General features: G+C 39.5%; 1 protein-coding gene across 7 annotated transcripts in view; it reads left to right on the forward strand.

Moving 5' to 3' along the window:
- LOC139454345 (protein MTSS 1-like) overlaps positions 1–22,553 on the forward strand; it is a 116,187-nt gene that overhangs the window by 62,851 nt on the left and 30,783 nt on the right. For all 7 annotated transcript variants that reach the window (XM_071235979.1, XM_071235984.1, XM_071235980.1 and 4 more), the window contains exons 4-6: positions 8,536–8,620; positions 10,515–10,606; positions 10,777–10,851. In XM_071235979.1, coding sequence (XP_071092080.1) covers positions 8,536–8,620; positions 10,515–10,606; positions 10,777–10,851 — 252 coding nt within the window. The remainder of the gene's footprint in view (positions 1–8,535; positions 8,621–10,514; positions 10,607–10,776; positions 10,852–22,553) is intronic.

Genomic DNA, 22,553 nt, shown 5'->3' on the forward strand with positions numbered 1-22,553 from the left:
TGGAATTTTCGCGAACTTTGTTTCTTCTCAAATTACCTTGGTGCAGACATTATCAGGTAAACACATTGCCACGTTGCCTCTGGAACAGATTAGCCCCCAAAATCTGTTTGGTCTACGCTGGAACCAGATACAATCCCACAGAGGCCAGGTTCTGGTATGTTGGGTCAGATGGATGAAAGATAGAATGAATTGCATATATGTGTGGAAATGAGTCCATAAATTTAATTATTAGATTTTGCATCCCCGCCCACCTCAGGACTAATCAGCCCACTCACCCCACATCTAGACAGCCCACCTCACGACTTAACACCTCACTCACCTAAGGACTAAACAGCGCGCCCACCTCACGACTAAACAACTGGCTCACCCCACTAGACAGCCCACCTCACGACTAAACACGATTTCGATTTTGATATAGCCCAACTATAACTCCGTAATGCCAGCCTAGTTTGGCAAGGATGGAAACTGGACTTTTATCGTCAGTTAACTCCTTTGTCTTGGAAAGGTGTGATGACAGAGAATTTGGAAAGAGTCCTGAAGCTATCATGGAGTGATGGTGACAGTGTTTGAATTTTGAGCTAACTTCAGGATTATTCCAGCAATTTGAAAGCCTGGGACGCCAACACTTAGTTCCATGCTTTGTTCATTGTAGATATACAGGAAACCGATTTTTGCCTGACTACAGAATGCTTTTACCTCTGGATATCCCAGCACACCAAGTCATGGTGAACACCATTACTGTGTACATTAGCAATGATAATATTGAAACCAGTTGTAATTTCGACTTAATCATGCACATATCACCTGGCACCTGCTTCATAATGGACTCTTTCATTGATACATTGCATTATCAATTCCACCAATGTCAGTGAATATTCTGGACATGAAAGACAACATCTGTTGTGAATAGACCACCGCTGTAGACCAATGGCAACTGGGTAATCACAGTATCCATCTTTCACGATTCTGCTGACTAATCACTGTAGCTTTGAGCTATCATCAAAGTAGCTAATAATAACCCGTATCTCCTTGCTGGGCTCAGCCTCTTTGCTTGACCATCAGGAACTCCACATACGACCTTCACCTTAAACTATAAAGAAAAGCAGAGGTCAGTGAAACAGGAAGCAAGTGATGATGTTGTAATGATGGAGCTGAGGGTACATTTGTGTTGGTGAGGACAACTAGTGTTCAGCAGTCACACAGTTGCCAGTGTGAAGCTGTAGAGGTATCTTTCCTGGACCAGCTGCGATCACGCTACAAGAACACAGAGCTCCAGATAGGTTGCGTATCTGCGTATGTACGCATCAGAAATTCAGAAATACGCAGTAAAATCCAAGCGTATCAAATGCTCAACGAACATTACAGACACGCTACTAAAATAAAACTTGTGCGTATCATCAAAATATTGTGAAGTAACCCTGCGTATTCGATAAGCAAATCAGCAACTTATTTTGAAATTATGAACGGGCATTCCGTCAACCTCACCAAACTCCACGATGACAGTTACACCATGATCATTTGCCATCACACTTTCTTGTGGAAGTATCATGGTATTTTTGAGTCCTATAAATCTCTCAAACCCACACAACACCAGTTTGCAGGGACTAGACGAATAGTATTTACTTACATACCCACATGTGTAAAAACTAGTGGGTAACAGAAATTTGAATACCCAGATAGAATTACTAATACCCAATGATTTTAAAATGCATGGGTAAAATACCCACAACACCAAAAGCTTATCTGGAGCTCTGAGAACATGACCTGTAATTACAGTTGTGTCAGTCTGGTAGACCGTCACTGTCATTTAGCCACTGTGGTACATGACCGTTGGGGGATGGGATGAAGGGGTAGATGATACACTGTTGGGGTAGCCAGTTGGATGACCTTATGTGTCCTGTGTTCACAGCCAGGTGTGGAGGTATGACACGGCCTTGTACCATGTGTCATCTTTGTCAAAGGTTGCTTTTATCAATTTTGGTGATCCGAACGACCCTTTTTTCATGTGTTAATTTTGGTTTGGTAAATTATGTACTTAGTTATTTTGATGACTTGAGAATAAGTCTGAGTTGGTAAGGCCGACTGAGATGTGGTACAGAGTTTGAATTACATTCAGTCATCTTGAACAATCTGATAAGCACCTGTCCATGTGGCCCAGTTGCAGTTTCAGTATAATGGTCTACCAGTTAAACATTCATGGAGCTTGTAACACAAAGTTGTTATTATGCTACCACAAATATAAGTTGGTGTTTAAGAATGGCAGTTCAAGCAATAGCGCATGGATATAGTCAAGAACAAAGATGTATTCTTAGCACAAAGATGTATTCATATGACAAAGATGTATTCTCAGAACAAAGATATATTCATAGGACAAAGATGTGTTCATAGAACAAAGATGCATTCATAGAACAAAGATGTATTCTCCAAACAAAAATGTATTCCCCAAACAAAAATGTATTCATAGAACAAAGATGTATTCATAGAACAGGATTCTGGTGTCTGGTCAGGAATATATTGCCTGTCTTAAGACTATGGTAAAATATGGGAGTTACTTCATCATAGCCTCAAGATGCTCTGTGTAACTGGGTCCTGAATCTATGACGTATCTGGGATGAAATCCACACCATATTGTCTGTGGATTTGGTTCTGCTGTCAGTCTCAGGTGTGTTATCAGTCAGTCAGGTTTTATAGGTCTAGTTACCATGTGTGAGTGGGTTTTATCTGTATCGGAAGCTCCATTAATTTTCTTAGATGCTCCTGTTTACAAAGGGAAGGAAGCTGATCATCAGGAAATGTCTGAAATGACACACTCATCTTTGGAAATGCCATGTGGATGTGTGTGTAATGTATTGATGGAGCGGATTGTTGTGTTTCCGTAGACGGTGAAATGTCGGTATTGGTTGGCTGATGGACATCTACTGGGTGATCTCTCAGTGGAGACTATGAAGGATCATGTGAATAGGACAAAAAAAACATACGAACAGAAACATTTCTGTGATAGTGAGTGAGTGAGTATGGTTTTTATGCTGCTTTAAGCAATATTACACTGGGGGACACCAGAGCTGGGCTTCTCACATTGTACCACATTGTACCCATGGGGAATCAAACACGGCCTTAAGTGTGAGAAGCCAACGCTTTAACCACTGTGCTGCCCACCACCCCTGCTAAGAGAGAAGCTGCAGGAAGCCAAGGATTGTCATTGTACGGTTTTCAATGTCTCTTCCTTACTAGATCTGAGACTAGATAGCCCCCCTACACTCCATGTTTGTGGTAGGAGCTGAGTGATGGGGATGTAGGAGTGTGTCACCTTGTTGATTGTGTGTCGTTGATCATGTTGTCGACCACTAGTTTGCCGGGTCCAACATTGATTATATATCGCTGACTGCGGCATTAGGTATTAATCACATAGCTTCTGAAAGAGACCTGTATTTTATATATTTGTTTATTTGAAAACTATGATAAATATTTCTTTTACATGGACAAGAAATAAAGTTGTATCTTTGTAGGACATAAGGTCAGAAGTATCGACTAATTCAAATGAATATGGGTGTCGAATATGTTTTGTTTGTTTGTTGTTAACGTTGCACCCAGCAATAGTCCAGCTATATGACGGCGGTCTGTAAATAATCAAGTCTGGACCAGACAATCCAGTGATTGATGTCATGAGCATCAATCTACGCAGTTTGGATACGATGACATGCATCAACCAAGTCAGCAAGCCTGACCACCCGATACCGTTAGTCACCACTTATGACAAGCGTAGTCGCTCTTTATGGAAAGCATGGGTTGCTGAAGACCTATTCTAACCTGGCTCTTCACGGGTAGTTTAATATATGTATATCACACTCTTGTTGAATATATGGTAAAGACAATTCTCTCTATCATCTGTGAAGTGAGCAAGTCTATGTTGACATACAGCCTGGGGTTTCGCAGATGACCCAACAAGAAGGGTCGCCTGGTTGGAACAGGTGTTTGCCACTACTTTACCTGGCGTACCTGTGACGAGGGGAGGCTACACCTGTCTGTGATCACAAGGAGGTAGATAACTTTGTAACACAATCACACCTGAGGGATGCCTTCTGTGGGGTCAGCAATCTCCTCACCTCGGTGGTGCTGGCCTGTGGTTTAAATAGCTAAGGCCCCAAAATAAATAAATGTGTTTCTGAACTAGGGTAGATGGCCTTTGTAAATTTTTATCTCCTTAAGGTAATTTGTTGTATGTCAGTTAATGCCAGTTTTGTTTGTTGTTTTACGCCACACTCAGTAATATTCCATCTATATGACGACTGTCTGTAAATAATCAAGTCTGGACCAGACAATCCAGTGATTGACATCATGAGCATCAATCTATGCAATTGGGATAAGTCGACATGCATCAACCAAGTCAGCGAGTCTGACTACCTAATCCTGTTTGTTGCCTCTTTCGACAAGCACGAAGACCTATTCTCATCCTGATCTTCATGGGTTAGTAAATACCAGTAAAAGTGTCGCCATATAAAGCAGAAAAGCCACAATGCAAGTTAATAAAATGAGAAAAAAGTTTATTGTCAATGGCTTGAAGATTGGGTCAGTTGGATTCTAATTGATCTGTTCTCGATGAAGCTTCTTTTTCAACTCAGTCAGGGGTATGAAAAAAACAAGACTGTTTACATTTGGGTTAAGGCAACAAGAATACTCACCTCACAACTAGTTTATACTTTTGACACACATTTCAGACTGCATACACTGGAGCAAAAGGGATGGGTGTAAGCTGTGTTATGTTGTGAGGTTGATGTGAAATGTGCTGACGAGTTGGTGGATTAACCTTTAAACAAATATAGAAATTATTCTTGCAGGAGACATTTTGCGTTTCTGTTTGTTTATGTGAAGGACTTCAGTCCACAGGCTAAAAATAGATGGGAAGCAAGCAAATACTGTTTTATTTGCTGTGTTGGTTAAGAAAATCCATAGCAATCTGTCCATCAAACATGTGCATATCCTCAGTTATCTCCCCTTTCATTTGAAACCTCCAGTTGAGCCTGAAGAGAATTACCCCCCTATGAAGTGCGCCGTTACCTGTTAACGAGCTGTGGCTTACCTGTATTGACACTAACCAGGTGTGCATTGATCACCTGTGTACAGACATAAACCAGCAGGTAAATAGATAGGTGTGTTTGATAGCACAGGTAAAAGATACGCTATCGTATGCTGGGTTTGTTAACGAGGAGCCCGGGTGAGCTTCCATTGTGTCTGTGTTTGATATTGGTCAGATGGAGGTCGAAGGTCGGCTGTTTAGGTATTCATGATGTCTCGGGTGTCTTGTAGGACTGTCGCTGTTTGGTGATAGTGTTGCCTTCATGTAGGTGGTTTCAGCTAGAAATGTATCATGTGACAAGAAAGATGTCGACAGGCTGGGATTTGTGATGCATACAGAAGTTAAGATATGTTACAGTTTGCACTGGTGTCTAGATAGCTGGTGTTTAAAGGCTGGAACTCCTCTACATGCAACGTTCATTGTACTCAAGTTCCTGTGTGTTTCTGTCACAACATATAGCAAAGCCCTCAAAAATGGTAAATTTCGGCTACTCCTTATGATACCTTAACTATTTGGCAGTTTGGCAAGGACTACAGGACTAGAGCCACTTTCTAACACTGGGCCTGATTTAGTCTCTCGTTTTGACCCTAAAACTTAAATTTCTGAAACTCCCAAGCAAGTCTACGGTACTTTGGAAGGATAGGTTTCTTCAGTTCTGTTGAAAGGATTCTCCGGATTCCTTTCTGTTACATGATACTAGAAGACACTTTAAGAATACAAATTCTTTATCTATTTTCATTTTGGAAACAAATTGTTTGTCTTGACGAGATTTAGCTCAGTAATTTTTGCCTGTCAACTTCATTTTCATGCTCATGGTTCGGTTCGCCCTGATTATGTTTCTAGGTTTGTCAGCACTATACACATACTTGTGGGTTTCACCAAAGTGGTAAACGTCCGAGACCATCACTTCGGGCTTTCCTCCCACATTACACTGGCATGCTGTGATACGACTGGAATAATGTTTAAAGTGGCATTAAACCCAACTCATTCGTTAACCACTTGGTTAGTTGTGGGTCATTGTACGCTTCGGGTGTTTATCAATGGTCCAAACTTTCTTATTTACAGGCTGTTATCATATTGCTGGAATATTGCAGAGTGCTGCATTAAAACACAGATTTGTTAAACCCTTGTTGTTAAACTCACTAGATGTAGTAATAGATATATCAATCAAATAACAGGTGTGGTGATTACACAGCTAACGTCATGTGTTCAAACACACCACAAATATCACATCCATTGTTGTAATGAGATTAGGCAGCACAAAAGAACCCCGATCCTTAAGAACATGTGATTCTTCAGTCAAATGAGTAGATTCTATCTACAAATGTTTGTTCATTGTCTCTAATGTGGAAACATTCTACATTACTTGTGTAGAATTGCACACCTACTCCAGGTAATGTGCCAAACACCCATAATAAACCATGTTCCTTGAGACAAGGGCTCAATGCTATCAGTCGGACAATCTTAACGAGAACATGCACTCCACATTCTTTTGCTCGGGTTTACCTTCTAAAATACATTTGACATTCAGGAACAACAGACAAGAAGTAGATGTAATTTAACACCTATTTTACACTTAGCTGCTCATTGGGACCAATTGCTTGCAGGTTATTGTAGTCAGTTGTAAGGGGAATGTAATGTCTGTCTCTATGCTGTTCACAAGCCTTGAACGTTGGAGGGGATCTCATGTTCGGTGCAAGCAGGGTTGTGGAAATGTATCCTGTGTTGTTTATATGGACATGGTAATATGTCTGCTAATGTTGGTTGTGGAAGTTTTCACCTGACTTGTTCCCAATACTATGTAACAGATGGTACAAGGCCCAAAAAAGAAAATTACAAAATTGTTTCCCTACCGACCCTAATCCAGAAGACCTGATTAAAGTTGTTTCTCCGTTTTTTTAAAGCTGCACCATTGCTTTGTGTTCATGAGCAAGTGTAAATTTGTTGTGCTTCACTAGATATTCAAGTCATGATCTTACTTATGGCGACACTTATTTGTCATCTGAAGGTAGGCTAATACATTGAGGGCTGATTCCTATCTCCGACCGCCTCCAGAGTCGAGTGAACCCGTGGAGATTCCAGGGTAGAATAGGTCTTCAGCAACCCATGCTTGCCGTAAAAGGCGACTAATGGGATCGGGTGGTCAGGCTCGCTGTCTTGGTTGATGCATGTCATCGATCCCAATTGCGTGGATTGATGCTCATGATATTAATAACTGGATTGTCTGGTCCAGACTCGATTATTTACGGACCGCCGACATATAGCTGGAATATTGCTGAGTGCGGCATTAAACAACAAACCAACCAACCATAGTCAAGTGGATAGGGCATTTGCCCAGAGGTCCCCAGGTTTATCATGCCAAAAGATGTTAAAGGATACTTCTTGTTACCCTGTCTTGCACTCGGCATTACAGGATAAAACAAGGACTGGCTGCGAGACAGTATTGTGTGATCCATGTTAAGCTGCAGCATGGTATCTCAGGGGCTAGCACTAAAAAACCGGCATTAGTCCTGGGGCTGGATCCACAAAGCGACCTTAGTGCTATGATTGTCGTAAGGCTGTGTTGTTACGATCATCTTAGCGCTAAGATCACTTTGTGGCACGGGCCCAGACTAGTACAACATGACAGTACATTACACCCCACTTCACTTCATTCATTCGCTGCTTAATCTAAAGAGTACATTATCATACCATTTTTGATGAACAGGTTTTTCTACACATAGGTAGAATCTCGTATTTATATCACTGGCATGCTGTGCAGATAGGGAATTCTGTGGTGACATATTCTGGTCAGGCGTCTCTTAGATCTTCAGCCTTTTTTGGTCAATCGATGGCTTCCGTAAGCGCATTTGAAAGAAATATTTTTTAACTTATTAAGTAAATGTTGGTTGTGTCTCAAGTATTGATTAGACATACAGATCTATTAGTGTAGACATTTAATCAGTTGTAATTGGATAAAATTTTGTTCTGGATTATGTAAGGCCCAGCCATTGATCTGTAGGACACAGACAGGACGTGATTGGTCAATGCAGATAGTCTCCCCTATTGACTGAATGCGTGCAGTGAAGGGCTCTGTTTCCTCACAAAATAAAACAATAATCAACTGATGAAATAACTGCCTGTTTTTGTTTTCAGCCTTTGGAATCCAATCGCCCAGAATTGCGTCAATGTTGTTATTTAATCAGTTTGAATTGTGATATTAAATAGTGTTTGCTGACAACTATTATGTGTAGTTCAGGATCCACATGATCCGGAGTGATTGAAGACTGTTGAAATTACAGCTGGGATCTCAACATGCTTTCTGTTGACAAACCTGCAGATGTTTGCCCCAGATCCAAATTTTTCAAAAAAGGACCTGACAGTCTGTTGAATGGCTAAATCAACATGTTGGTATATTCTTTTGTCCCTGTGCCAGTATTTTTATTGTTCAAATTTGCTAAAGATTATTCTTTGTTTTGCAGGAGCCACAAAGGAGATTGGATCAGCTCTCACACGACTCTGCATGAGGCACCGGAGTATAGAAAGCAAACTCAAGTCATTCACGGGGTAAGAGTGCTACTTCAACATTGATAGGATATTAAAGATTTATGGGAAAGGTAGAGGATCTCGTGCAATTGATCAGGGAAAGGACTTGGAAGAATGATCAACACTGAGTGATCCACTGACCCAGTCACGAGTCAGCTTGACCTGAAACTAGTGACAAAGTAGACACAATTTATGGATAACAACTTCTTAAATGACTATACAGGTGTATAGATCCTTATACCATTGTCAAGCAAATTGTGTCTACTTTGTCATCCGTCAACTTCTTAGTAATGCCAATCAAACAATTCACTGAATCTAGTGTTCAGTCTTGCTTGACAAAGGTATAAGGATCTATACCGAAACGTTGCCTTTACAGTAATTAAAGAAGTTGTTGTCCATAAATTGTGTCTACTTTGTCATCCGTCAACTTCTAAGTAATGCCAATCAAACAATTCACTGAATCTAGTGAAAATGTGGATGTTCTTCTTGTCCTCTCCCAAATCTTGTCATGCGGAGTCAAGTACAAGTCTTAATGAGCTGTTGATAGTTTTGGTTTACGTTACGGTGTTAACCCTTGGTGAGTGAGTGTTTTGATGGGGAGGTGTATTTTTCTCCCAAATCTAGTCATGTGGCAGCAAGTACAAGTCTTAATGAGCTGTTGATAGTTTTGGTTTACGTTGCGGTGTTAACCCTTGGTGACTGAGTGTTTTGTTGGGGTCGGATGGCGGAGGTGTATTTTTCTCCCAAATCTAGTCATACTGCATTGAGTACAATGCCGGGAGTAAGAGGAGAAAGTGAGTGAATGAATTGGTGAGGGAAGGTTTGGGTAAGTGGGTGGGGTTAACGTAGTTGGTGGGTGTATGAGAAGGCGAGTGAGTGTTCAGTGCTTGCTATATCACAGCAATCTGTAAGTTATCAGGTGTGGACTAGCACACCAGTGATTGATGGCAGGGTTCATTGACACACAGTGAGCCAGTGGCACATTGTAACTGCCTGATTCTCATTTGTCTGCCCTTGAGGCATGACAGGATCTGCCCCGAAAGTCTACCAACTGATGACCAGCTGGGGCAGGTGGGTAGTACCTAGATTGAACCCGAGTAGATCTGGGTTAGAATAGGTCTTCAGCAACCCATGCTTGCAGTAAGAGGCGACTATGTTTGTTGTAAGAGGCGACTATGCTTGTCATAAGAGGAAACTAACGAGATCAGGTGTTCAGGCTTGGTGACTTTGGTGATGCTTGTCATTGTATCCAAATTGCATAGATCGATGCTCATGATGTCAATCACTGGATTGTCTTGCCCAGTTGTGTCCCTTTGGCATGACAGAATCCTATAAATATAGGTTCGAATACCAGATTACAACATGAGTGTCCTTGGTCTGGCAGCACTATACCCCTGCTCGTGGGTTTCACCTTAGTGTAAAACTTCTTAGACATGCATCACTTTGGGCTTTCCTCCCACATTAAGCTGACAGGCTGTAATATAACTGGAATACTATTCAAAGCTTTGTTAAGCCAAACTCATTCTCACTTTGGGGCGGTCTGATAGCCTAGTGGTTAAAGCGTTCACTCGTCACACCCGGGTTCGATTCCTGACCTGGGTAAAATGTGTGAAGCCCATTTCTGGTGTCCCCTGCCGTGGTATTGCTGGAATATTGCTGAAAGCGGTTTAAAACCATGCTCGATCACTCAATCATTCACATTATATTTATGTATGCTCAAAGCGGAACAGATAAAGGGGAATTAAAACAATGTAAATAGACAGACATTTTGAAATGATGTGGAAACAATGATAGTAATGCCACATCCGGATATACAATGGCCGTGAAGACAGTGATAATGTGTGAGAAAAGACATGTGTAGTAATCTGTCTGGATACTGGTTAAATATTATATTCTGGTATTTTGCCCTCTGTAGATGCATGCTGGACACCCTGGTCGCCCCAATTCAGGACAAGCTGGAAGAATGGAAGAAGGTCGTGGCTCAGCTCGACAAGGATCACGCTAAGGGTAGGTAACTCTTATTTGTCATACCAATGGGGGCATTTGGCTCAACAATACTCGGCTTCACCCGCTTCCTATTCATCCAGCTTTGAATATGGAGACAGGTAATGTTAGTTTGTTTGTTGTTGTTGTTGTTATTGAGCTAAAATATGAAGGATGATGTTTTTATTTTGCAGAATATAAGAAAGCCAGACAAGAAATAAAGAAGGCAGCTTCAGATACAGTCAGGTTACAGAAGAAAGTTAAGAAAGGTAAGTTTGGCTTCGTTGTAATGAAACGATTTAAATCATCTTTTTCAACACCCATAGAAAATTTGGCCTCGATTCCTGGCCACTGTTATATGGCTCATTGCTGAATGTGCAACAAACAACAACAAAAACTATCAAAAACCAAGAGAATAAATCCTGAAGCTCACCCGACCAGGGGGGCGGTCGGGTAGCCTAGTGGTTAAATCGCTTGCTCGTCGATTCCCGACATGGGTACAATGTGTGAAGCCCATTTCTGGTGTCCCCCACTGTGATGTTGCTGGAATATTGCTAAAAGCGGCGTAAAACCATACTCACTCACTCACTCACTCACTCACTCACTCACTCACTCGACCAGGAATGAGTTGTTTTTCATCTCTCCCTCAGTGAACCATTCAGTAGCTTTTGTAACTGTTCTTGGTTATTCTTCTTAACGACCAATGGTAAGTGTAACATTTTATTTCGGAATATCCATCCCCACTGGCACAGATCATGAAAGTAATATGAAGAATTTATTGACTATAGAGTCCAAATATTGACACTCTAGAAAGGGATTGCTCCCTAACCACAAAATCCATGAAAAGTGTCGGTATAGCTTTAATTAAGGTGGCAGCCATGTTGACACTCTAGCACAGGATTACAGGGTTAACAGCTTGGATATCATTTAGAAGAGACGGCTGGAATACCCGTGTATTTACTCTCTTCTAACAGACAGTATCCCAGTCCAGCATTAACTGGCTTCACCTGTTTGGTAAGGGCTTGAGATGCTGTGATCTGCAGCACTTGGCTGTTAATTCCTTCTCAACCTGCCCAGGACCGGATCAGGGAACAGATTCAGGAGAGGGTTGTTTGGCAGAGTTCATGACCTTGCAGGAGCTACCTTGGAACTTTCTCAAGTTTATCTGTATTTAGTTTCAAGGCTGTATGGGGGAGTGGTCTGGGGTGCTGTAATCTAAGTGCGGAGTTGTGTCTCTTAGTCATGCCAGGATCTGCTGGTCATGGGTTTTCAATATTAGATTCACCTTGTTAAGATCACTGGACTGTCAGAAACAAAGCTGTAAATGTCTTTTTAAGCTTTTTTGAAATGATTTCAACATTATTCGGATCTTGTTTTAGGGCATTGGTGATCGTAAGTCACTCGGACATTCAAGAGAGAAAAAACCCAAGATTTTTTGTTCCCGCAAACAAACGTTTTGTTTGTTCATGGAAGACATGTTTGTTTGTTTGCCTAACTGATCTGTGACATGTGACATAAGATTTTTTTCAAAGCAGCCTCAGACCACACTCACTCATAGAACTTCAATATTATCTGTCTAATCCCATCATGACAATGTGATGCAAATGCTAAGCTGACATATTCTGCTGAACTGTGAATAACATTTCATTAATGTTTATATTTGAGATGGTATCATATGGCCTATGTTAAAACGTAGAGATAAGACTAATTTAGTTCTGTGTTTAAGTATTGGGAGTTACGACTGTCGTTGGGCTATGTAAACTTATAGGAGATATGACTGCAATAGGTTTTGTGAAGAATAGGAGCTACAACAATTTTATTTCTATATTAAAGTATCGGAGATATGACTGATAGTTCTATCGTTTGTGGAGATCTGATTGTTTTACATGATTTTGATAAAATACAGCGTATCATGCCTGTGAAGGAAATAATTTTTCTCAGAGGGAGAATAAGTTATTTATACCCCACAATGAAGGAAACAGGCTACATGTGGATTTCTGAACGGGAGAATAAATCCCATATACCGTATTCGACGTAATAAGCGCCCAGGGTGCTCTCAAAATTAGATATAGGCAGCTCTTATTAGAATATTATTTTAGTGGAAAAAAAACAGAGTTAAAAGGTAAATTTCGTGGTTTATGCTGACAGCCTGAAATGTTTATTGACGACAGATATATTTTTCCAGAATTTAATTGCCCATACTTAAGTGTGCATTTAACAGATAAGTGCGTATTTTAAGCAAATATATAAGTCTTGTGTACATTGATCAATCGGAAGGTGTGCTAATTAGGATTGTTCACTTGCCAATTTATAAGCGAATATCGCCGTAGGCGCTTATTAGAGCGGGGCGCTTATTACGTCGAATACGGTACCCTACATCAAAGCAAAAAGCTGCACCTTGCTAACAAGTCACTGAAAGTCAGTGTCACAGCACAAGTTAACCTTGGCACAATCAAACAGCTGTTTTCTATCAATTTTCAATTTGTTTTAATTCTTTTACAATGGCAGGTTAATGCTTGTCAGCAAGATAAATTTGTTGTAGCAGTATCATTCAGGGTATATATAGTTTTATGCATCCCTCGTTTGGTTTTATACCACTCACCACCTCCAGCTCATGGTATAAAAGCCAACGCGGGACGCATCAAACCACATCTACCCTCGTGATACTGCTGTAACTTAAATTAAAGTAACTTCCAAAAGTAATGATGCTTGAGATGTATGGTGTGTTTATTTTAGTGAACACTTTGTGGAGAAATCCAATTTCCCATTGTTTATATGATATGAGAAGGTTGCTAACAGGGAACATGGTGAATGAATAAACACCCTTCAAGATGCCTGGTTTTGCCTGATGAGCAGTCAGGGCCCATTCATTCCCAGCTAACTCTGCAGAGTGGAAATTTGAATGGAATCATCAATCCTTGCGATAAAGTAGACACAATTTATTGATAACTACTTCTTTAAAACTGTAAAAGTGACATTTTGGTATAGATCCTTATACTGCTGTGTTCACTTTGTCATCCGTCAACTTCTACGTAATGACTATCAAACAATTAATCCTTGCAATGCTTTATCTTTTTATAAATTTAATTTAAACACTTAAGATGTGAAGTGTAACTTGTGATTTTTTTTGAATGATGTATTTTTTAAGTACAACTTTATTTTAGGATAGAGGAGGAACGTTGTTGATATGTATTAATGCATCAGTATCGTGCACAGGCAATTTAGAGCGACTGAAGATTGTGACTGATTTGAACTTGGCCTGTAGATGTATAACTATATTCAGCTGATTAAGTCCATTTAAATTGTTGTCATTATACACCATAATATGAGAAAAGGACTTTGATGAACAGGGCTCCTTTTAGTTATAGGCAAATGATAAGGTTTTCCAGTTAGTGTGTAGAGCATTCCCTGCTGTGCAGTATACAGACAGAGGCAGCTACAATTTAGATTGGTGTCCACAGGGTATAATCAGTACAAAACTAGCTGGTTGGAACTCCCAGTGCATGACGGTTGACTGAAATGCAGTGTCTGACGGGGAGACAAGACTTGTTTTGCAAACTGCCACCTTGTTGAGATCTTTCCTGTATTCAACTTTTCGAGAGCTTCTATTTTTGAAACCTGTGTCAAGTCAAACTTCTTTTTGTCCAGTGAGACTGCCCTTGCACAAGTCTCCAATGCAGTAATTATTAGTTAAATTATAGTTTCTAGATAATATAAACAATGAGAACAAGTTGTCCCTATAAAAGTCTGGGATCCTTAGACTGTACTGTCCGCTTATCTAGACTTCCCTTACAAAAAAAAAACCCAGAAAAGATGTACCCGAGACCGCCCCGAGACCGTCCCGATGCATCTTTTGTGGGATTTTAGCCAATTTTTATGGTCTCGGCTAGCCGAGACTTTGCGGAGACCCATCGAAGACTATTCTGGGGAATAATCAAGTACTTCCCCACAAAGGCATTAACCTACCGATGACGTTTCTAGTGCATCTCCACTAGCAGGGGATGTCTTAGGAGATCTCTTAAGATGTCTCCGATACGTCTTCGCTAGCGAAGACCTTCAAAACAACTTTGCAAAGACTATTCGGAGACTTCCTCAGAAGGGCCATAAAGTAGCTGAAGGTTTGCAAAGATGTATCAGTGCATCCTCGCTAGCGAAGACCCCACAAAGACTTTGTGAGGACTATTCGGAGACTTCCTCATAAGGCAATAAAATAGCTGACTGTTTGCAAGGATGTATTGAGTGCATTCTCACTAACGAAGACCCCACAAAAACATTTGTGGGGACTTTTCGGAGACTTCTTTACAAATAAACAAAATTGAAAAGATACTGTGGAGTCTTCTTTGCTTGTGGAAATCTTCGAAAGAACTTTGCAAAGACTATTCAGAGACTTCCTCACAAGGCAACTTGATAACCGGTTTGCAATGATGATGTGAATGCATCCTCACTAGCCAAAACTATATTGTAAGTATATATCTTTCAAAGACTTCCTTTCAATTGATACAGATCAATACATTGAGCTTTAGTCAAGATCTCGGAAAACTAGGTCCCTTGCTTGGAAGAGATGACATGATCATTATTATTTATTTTGAATTTTCTTTAAGGATAATACTAAAGCTCTTTATCTAAAACATTCACATGCAATGAATTAGAAATCCTATATATGTCAGCAAGGACATTAATAATTAAATATCCAACACAATTAATGCTTCGAGGTATATTTCTATTAAATACAGTTAAAACAAATGCAGGAATTATCAGTATGCAATAATCAGAAAAAAAGAAAGAAATGTACAATATATTCATAAATTCCAATCAGAAAGTAACAGTGTCCGTGTGCCATATAACAGTCTCCTCAGAAAAAGGTATATAAGAAAAGGCAACATAAAGTAATATTACTTGTAGACATAGTGGCTGATTTGTGGCTCAAGATATACATAACAGGGATCAAAATTAAATTTATTTCAAGTTTGCCAATGGGCACAATTATGCCAAATTAAGTGTGCCATTACATTTTTAGGGGTGCCAGGAAATACATGATTGGCTGTTTTAATGGTTATAATCATAATTCAAATACAAGTCAAGTGACTGTCAAAGTGTTTATTCAAGTTAAATTATACTTAGAATGAATGATCAATCAGAAAATTCAAACACATCACTCAAGTTACTCATTGTCTTTGTACCTTAGTAAGTACTGCAATACCAGTTATAATAGTCTCAGGATTTATGAGCTTCTGTTCACAACTGGTATATTTTAATTGTAGCTGTTCTGTGTCCATTGGGTGTGGTCCCTCTTCACCCCACCACCCCCCACCAATGAAAGTTATGTTTATCACATTATTTAAATGATGCATTTACAACTAAATTAAGTGTGTTGTAAATAAAAATAATCCAAGCTAACACATTCATAACGTCCAGAATAAGGACAGAGGAAACAAAAATTTGACGATTTTCAGAACTTAGATCTACCAAAGACGTATATATACGTCCGTGGATCTACCTATTTATTGTTGTTGTTGTTTTTCATATTTATTGTATACGTAGATCTAGACTCTAATCGGAAAATTATTTTCAAAAGAATTATTAATAATATCTGTCATCATTTTCCCGATGACAGTGGCTGTCCGATCTGTAGCATGAAGAAATATCTCCGTTTTCGAAGCTTCGCATGAATAACACGTACCATGTGACACACCATTATCTTCAACGTTTATTTTATCATCTACACGATAGTCAACTCGCCTTGAGTATTTACATTACTATAACATGCTATTTTATTGGTTTCTGGTGACGCTTTCTTGCCGAAATCTGCTATAAGATTCGTGATTGGTCAAATTGAGCACGTGACCTTATACAACCAATTACAGCAACAACTCGTGTATATCAGATTTTGACGAAAGGTTTTTGTTAAATCGTGTTGTTCTGAACGTTTTAAGCAGGAAATCGCGATCTATATTAAAAATATGAAACTTCGTGGATGTATCGTGCCAGGTTACGAGCTGAGACAAAGATTTTTCTTGCATATATTTGGCATTAAACATTGTGGAGAAATCGAGGCGATAAAACTATTAAAAGCCGCGATGCCATTTGACTCGCATCACACGCGATCGCACGAAAAGATGGAAATGATAACTTATATCTAAGTTTGACAACTTTTAGACAGATAAATAATTTTGTTGATTTCATTTATTACTTTGTAAAATATAATCTAAAGATTTGATTGACACGTTTTCATTTTGCTCTTTGACTTGTTCGATGTGGACCCATTGTCAAAGTGTGTGTCGGAGAATTCTATTTTCACTAACATTGCGGGAAATAGATCTAGTGAATAATATTTTAATCTATCGATAAAAAATAATAATTTGAAAGAGAAGCAAAAACTGAAAAAGAAAGTCACCAAACCTTCATCGAGATAGAATCTACGCCGACTCTGAGTTCAGCAAGGATGACAACGTATGTTCCTGAACAAACGGTAGGTACACTTTAGATCTGTTTGTGTTACATAAATATATTTTTAAAATATAGCCCTATATATTGTCTCCATAACAATTATGCTAAATAATCCACCGAAACGACCCCCGATCCAAACCAATTCTCACTTAGATATTGAACTTAGTTTTAGCATTCGCTGAAAGAGAAATCTTTTTTCAAGCTCAATTTATAAATCGTAAATTTATGTTCTAATTTGGAACCTCAAACTGATCTAATTTGGGACTATTTATGAAAAATAATAGGCGCAGATGTAATTTTGTAATATTTCGCAGGCCTTTCAGATTTCATGTTTCGATCACATCGTGGTTCTCCGTAAAATTTACGGAGAGCACCGATGTGGGACTGAGATAAAAAAGTATTTCTTCAAAACAAATTATGTATCTGGTCACTGAAATGTGAAATATGATCGCAGACTGTAGTTATAAGTTTATAAAATTATTGAATTAATAGATAACAAATTGTATATTTGTATTATGTTAAACTCTATTATCTTAAGTTGTATTTGAAATTAAAACTTAGTTTTTTTTACAAACAAATGTCCATTGTTGTATGGTAATTGGTACGGAAATCGCCGCCATTTTGTAACCTGCTGTTTTATAACGAGGATGTTGGTTGATATTTTTTTAAGAACTCGTAAGTAAGGGAAACTCATGTTTTGTAACGTTTGTTTGAAATAGATATATGTTCCCAGTAAATGTTGTGGACTTATCGTTTTCCCCGTCGACATGCTCCATCACCATCGCGGTATAGATCCTGAATTACGTTTTGGACTGGCACCAGGTTGTTGAAATTTTGGCAAAGTTGCCTGTGTCAACTTTGTTTTGTGACCAGCAATACCCGCCTTTTAGTTTTAGGTTATTAATGAATGCAACTTGATTTTTCAGCCCCCTTCCTTGTGGTGATTTTTGAAGACAAAAAAGGAACGATACTTCATAGGAAGACGTGAACTCCTGCTGATGTGCCTTTTTCATGAGAAGGGATCAAGGAAAAGAAGCCAGTTGCTGCCTGGTGGCCAGCAACTTGGTGTTTTTACGATGCTACCGACACCGATGTGGTACTTGAAGGTCAGTATCTTTGTTAAGTGTCAGGTAAATTTCATTTCAGGTTAATGGAACTGTAACTAAATAAGTTATGAAACTAAAGGTTTAATTTTTATAATTTAATATCAGAATCATAGAAAGGAATCAATAGGTTTTACAATCTAAATATCCTTCCTGTGTTTAACTTTTGAGCCAATATGAGTACTTGTAAATGTCAAAACCATTTTTAACATTTTTCTAGAACACAATGACATTTGAATGTGTAATGCTTTGGTCAACTTACATGGACATATCAATATTAAGTTAATATCTAATCACAAGATGTTAACTAATTGACATCATTTAAAATCTAGTTTTGGTACAAGTGGTAAGTTTTGTAACTTTCAAGTCATCATACATTTGGACTGGAACCATTTCACCTGAGTGCAATTTTAATGCTCTTATCTTGTTTGCAATTTATTTTTACTGTATTATGAATTATGAAGCTTTGATTTATCATCCAGTGTAACATGTTATTTTTTTCATCAGTCCTGAAACCGGCAAAGAAAAAACAACTGGAACTTTGTGGTGAGCAAGAAGATCTGCACGCTTAGGAATGCCTTCAAGTGAACGAGCCATGGTTTGTTTCTTTGACCATAACATCAGTAATTTTGTAGCCCCCATAAAGTAATTTTTGTAATAGTTTTTAATGAGTCTCCTTGACATCTGGGGGCGGTCGGGTAGCCTAGTGGTTAAAACGTTCGCTCGTCACGCCGAAGACCCGGGTTCGATTCCCGACATGGGTACAATGTGTGAAGCTCATATCTGGTGTAACCCGCCATGATATTGCTGGAATATTGCTGAAAGCTGCGTAAAACCATACTCACTCACTCACTCCTTGACGTCTGACATAAAGTAATTAGTTTATGGCACTGATTGGGGCTGTCCGGTAGCCTAGTGGTTAAAGATGGTTCGTCACGCCAAAGACCCGGGTTCAATTCCCGACATGGGTACATTGTGTGAAGCCCATTTCTGGTGTCCCCCGCCATGATATTGCTGGAACATTGCGCAAAAGCGGCGTAAAACCATACTCACTCACTCATTATGTCACTGATATACAATAACATTTGATCCCATTTCAGCCTCTTGAAGGACAGCTTCCATGATGACCCCTGCCAGGACGAGGATGACTTCCACTTTCATATGATGACTTCCACTTTCATATGATGACTTCCACTTTCATATGATGGCTACCATATAATGATATCTTCTGTTGATGATGTCCACCTCTGGCTACTTGTTATTGCTGTTATTACTCCAAATAAAGAGAATACTATACAACTTCGTTATCTCATTTTTGACAGTACAGGTTTGGCAAGGATGTTTCACAGACACTTCTGGGATGCTGTTGAAAGACTAGATTATGATGTAAGCACATCTTTTGTATTACTGAAAATGATGGAAAGGTAAAATGTCTCTGAAACATCTTTGTTATGGAGACTTCCTTAGAACTTTGCCGGGATGGTTTAAAGCATGTTAAATTACCCATGACAGGTTTGTGAAGACACTTCAGAGACTTCCTTGCAAGTGTTGCGGGGATGCTTCAGAAGCATCTTTGATTGCATAACACAAGTTTGTGGGGACTTACCAGGGACTTCCTCAGAAGGTTTCCCGAGATGGTTCAAAGCATATTTAATTACCCCTGATAGGTTAGCAAAGATGCTTCGGAGACTTCCTTGCAAGTTTTGCTGGGATGCTTCAAAAACATCTTTGATTACCTAATAATAGTTTGTGGAGACTATTCGGGGACTTCCTAAGAAGGTTTCCCGGGATGGTTCAAAGCATATTTAATTACCCCTGATAGGTTTGCGAAGATGCTTCGGAGACTTCCTTGCAAGTTTTGCTGGGATGCTTCAGAAACATCTTTGATTACCTAATAATAGTTTGTGGAGACTATTCGGGGACTTCCTAAGAAGGTTTCCCGGGATGGTTCAAAGCATATTCAATTACCCCTGATAGGTTTGCGAAGATGCTTCGGAGACTTCCTTGCAAGTTTTGCTGGGATGCTTCAGAAACATCTTTGATTACCTAATAATAGTTTGTGGAGACTATTCGGGGACTTTCTTAGAAGGTTTCCCGGGATGGTTCAAAGCATATTTAATTACCCCTGATAGGTTTGAGAAGACGCTTCGGAGACTTCCTTGCAAGTGTTGTGGGGATGCATTAGAAACATCTTTGATTATGTCACACACATTTGTGGAGAATAATCAGGGACTTCCTAAGTGGGTTTGCCGAAATGGTTCAAAGCATATTTAATTAGCCATATAAGGTTAATTCTGAGGAAGTATCGGAGACTACTTCAGTAGGTACTGTGAGGAAGTCTTGGATACTTCTCAGCAAGCTGCAAGTTGGAGTAGTTTGCCGAGATGGTGTGGAGACATTTGCCGGGAATATCTAGAGACTTCCTTAAGACCCTGTGGAGAAGGTAAAAATGTGCCTTGCGGGGAATGATTAAGGCGGTCTCGGATGCATCTTTTCTGGCCTTTTTTTTTTGTAAGGGTTACCTCTTATATGGCTAGAATTACTATACATCATTCAGTACTGCCATGGAGCAACCTACTGTGAGATCAGCTGATATTTGGGGACGCCTTGGGGTTTGTGGGTTAGACTAGGCCCCAACCAACCTATGAAGGCAACCAAATGGATCGAGTGGTCCGACTTGGTTGAATGCATGTCATCAGATTATTGTTACAATATCGTTTACTGGATTTTGTGATTATTTACAGGCCGCTGTCATATAGCTGGAATAGTGCTGAATGGTGCTAAGTGCAAATAAGGAATCAAACAAACCCGTGTCAGTGTGTATGAATCTGAAACCCACTGAAAATAATTCCAAGATAAAAGATTTGACTTGTACACCCAAAAGTTTCTGGTACAGAGTAGTGTAGTTCAGACACTGTTCTCCCTAATCTCCCCAGATTACACAACACACTGCTCATTGCTCTAGTGACCATGTGGATCAGGTAGGAGGTCAAGTCAGTGCACATTCCTCCGTCTTGGCCACACAGTCTGCCCTTCACAGGCAACATACCTATCTGTTCATATAGTTCGTAACAGTGGAGGATGAACTCTGTGGTCTTGTGGGTAGAGCATCAGCCTGGAGAGTGCAAGATTGATGGTTTGATCCTATCAAAAGATGTTAAAATATAACTTGTTGTTACCCTGCCTGGTGCTGTGTCTAAGTTGGGTGTTCATGCTAAGACCCATGAAGATCTGGAGTAGAAAAGGTCTTCAGCAACCCATGCCTGCTGTAAAAGAAGACTATGCTTGTCGTAAGAGGCGACTAACGGGATTGGGTGGTCAGGCTTGCTGACTTGGTTGATGCATTTCATCATATCCCAATTACGTAGATCGATGCTCATTATGTCAATCACTGGATTGTCATGTCCAGACTGGGTTATTTACAGACAGCCGTCATATAGATGTAATATTGCTGAGTGCAGCATTAAACAATAAACAAACAAACAAACAAACAAACAAAAAACATATTCATGCTAAACCATGGCATGTTATATCAGTGGACAAGCACTATAAAACTGGTATCATTCAAGTCTAGAACAAGCAGATGTGCATGGAAGTGAAATTGTCTTGACTGTGAAGATAAACTCAAAGTCTCCCCACATCAGCAGTGTGGTAACGATGCCTAACTCAGGTACCATGTTACAATTGGGCACTCGTGGTAGAGGGATGTGAATCTTGCCCTGATTTCACAGCGTAGTGGCTTCATTGTTGTCTGGTTTTAGTCACTGTCTGTGCCCTGGTAGTGTGATTGTAGACATCAGTGAAACATGACATTGGAATTCTCTAAAGTACTGAAATAATGATGCATCTGAGTGATAAGATTTAATGTATTTAAAAACAGCTACGAACAAAAACAAATATTTGAAAAATGGAAAAGAGAAGTAAAAAAATGTAAAAAAATATTTGAAAAAGGAAAAGAGAAAAATAGTTGTCTTTGTTCAGACATGCTAATGAGCGAGCAGGTTTGGGTGAGACATGACATTGTGTGATATCTAGGTGGGGCTGTTTGTTTCCGCTAAGTCCAATTAGCTGAGATGACTAATTAGTGGTTTATGCCTGTCGCTTGCTGACGGTAAGTGAACACTTCCCTCGGCAACCATGTGCATTCCTTAATTTATTTCCCTTAAACTTCCCCTAAACTTCCCTTGACCTTGTGCATTCTTAAATATCAGCACAAAAAAAGCATCACAAGTTCTCAACATATTGCAAGAATTGATATTGATTATTTACTAAGTGAATAGTGTATGACAGATTGCCAGAATTGATGTTAAATTGATCATGAAATATGCAATTCAAAGTCATTCATAACATGACATAAAACATCTGTTGATTTCTGTGGATGCAGCAGTTTTGGAGACTCTAAATAACAATTTGGAACTTGC

Source organism: Haliotis cracherodii, unplaced genomic scaffold, assembly GCF_022045235.1.
Source record: "Haliotis cracherodii isolate W230 unplaced genomic scaffold, xgHalCrac1.p SCAF_10, whole genome shotgun sequence".
NCBI classification, from domain to species: domain Eukaryota; kingdom Metazoa; phylum Mollusca; class Gastropoda; order Lepetellida; family Haliotidae; genus Haliotis; species Haliotis cracherodii.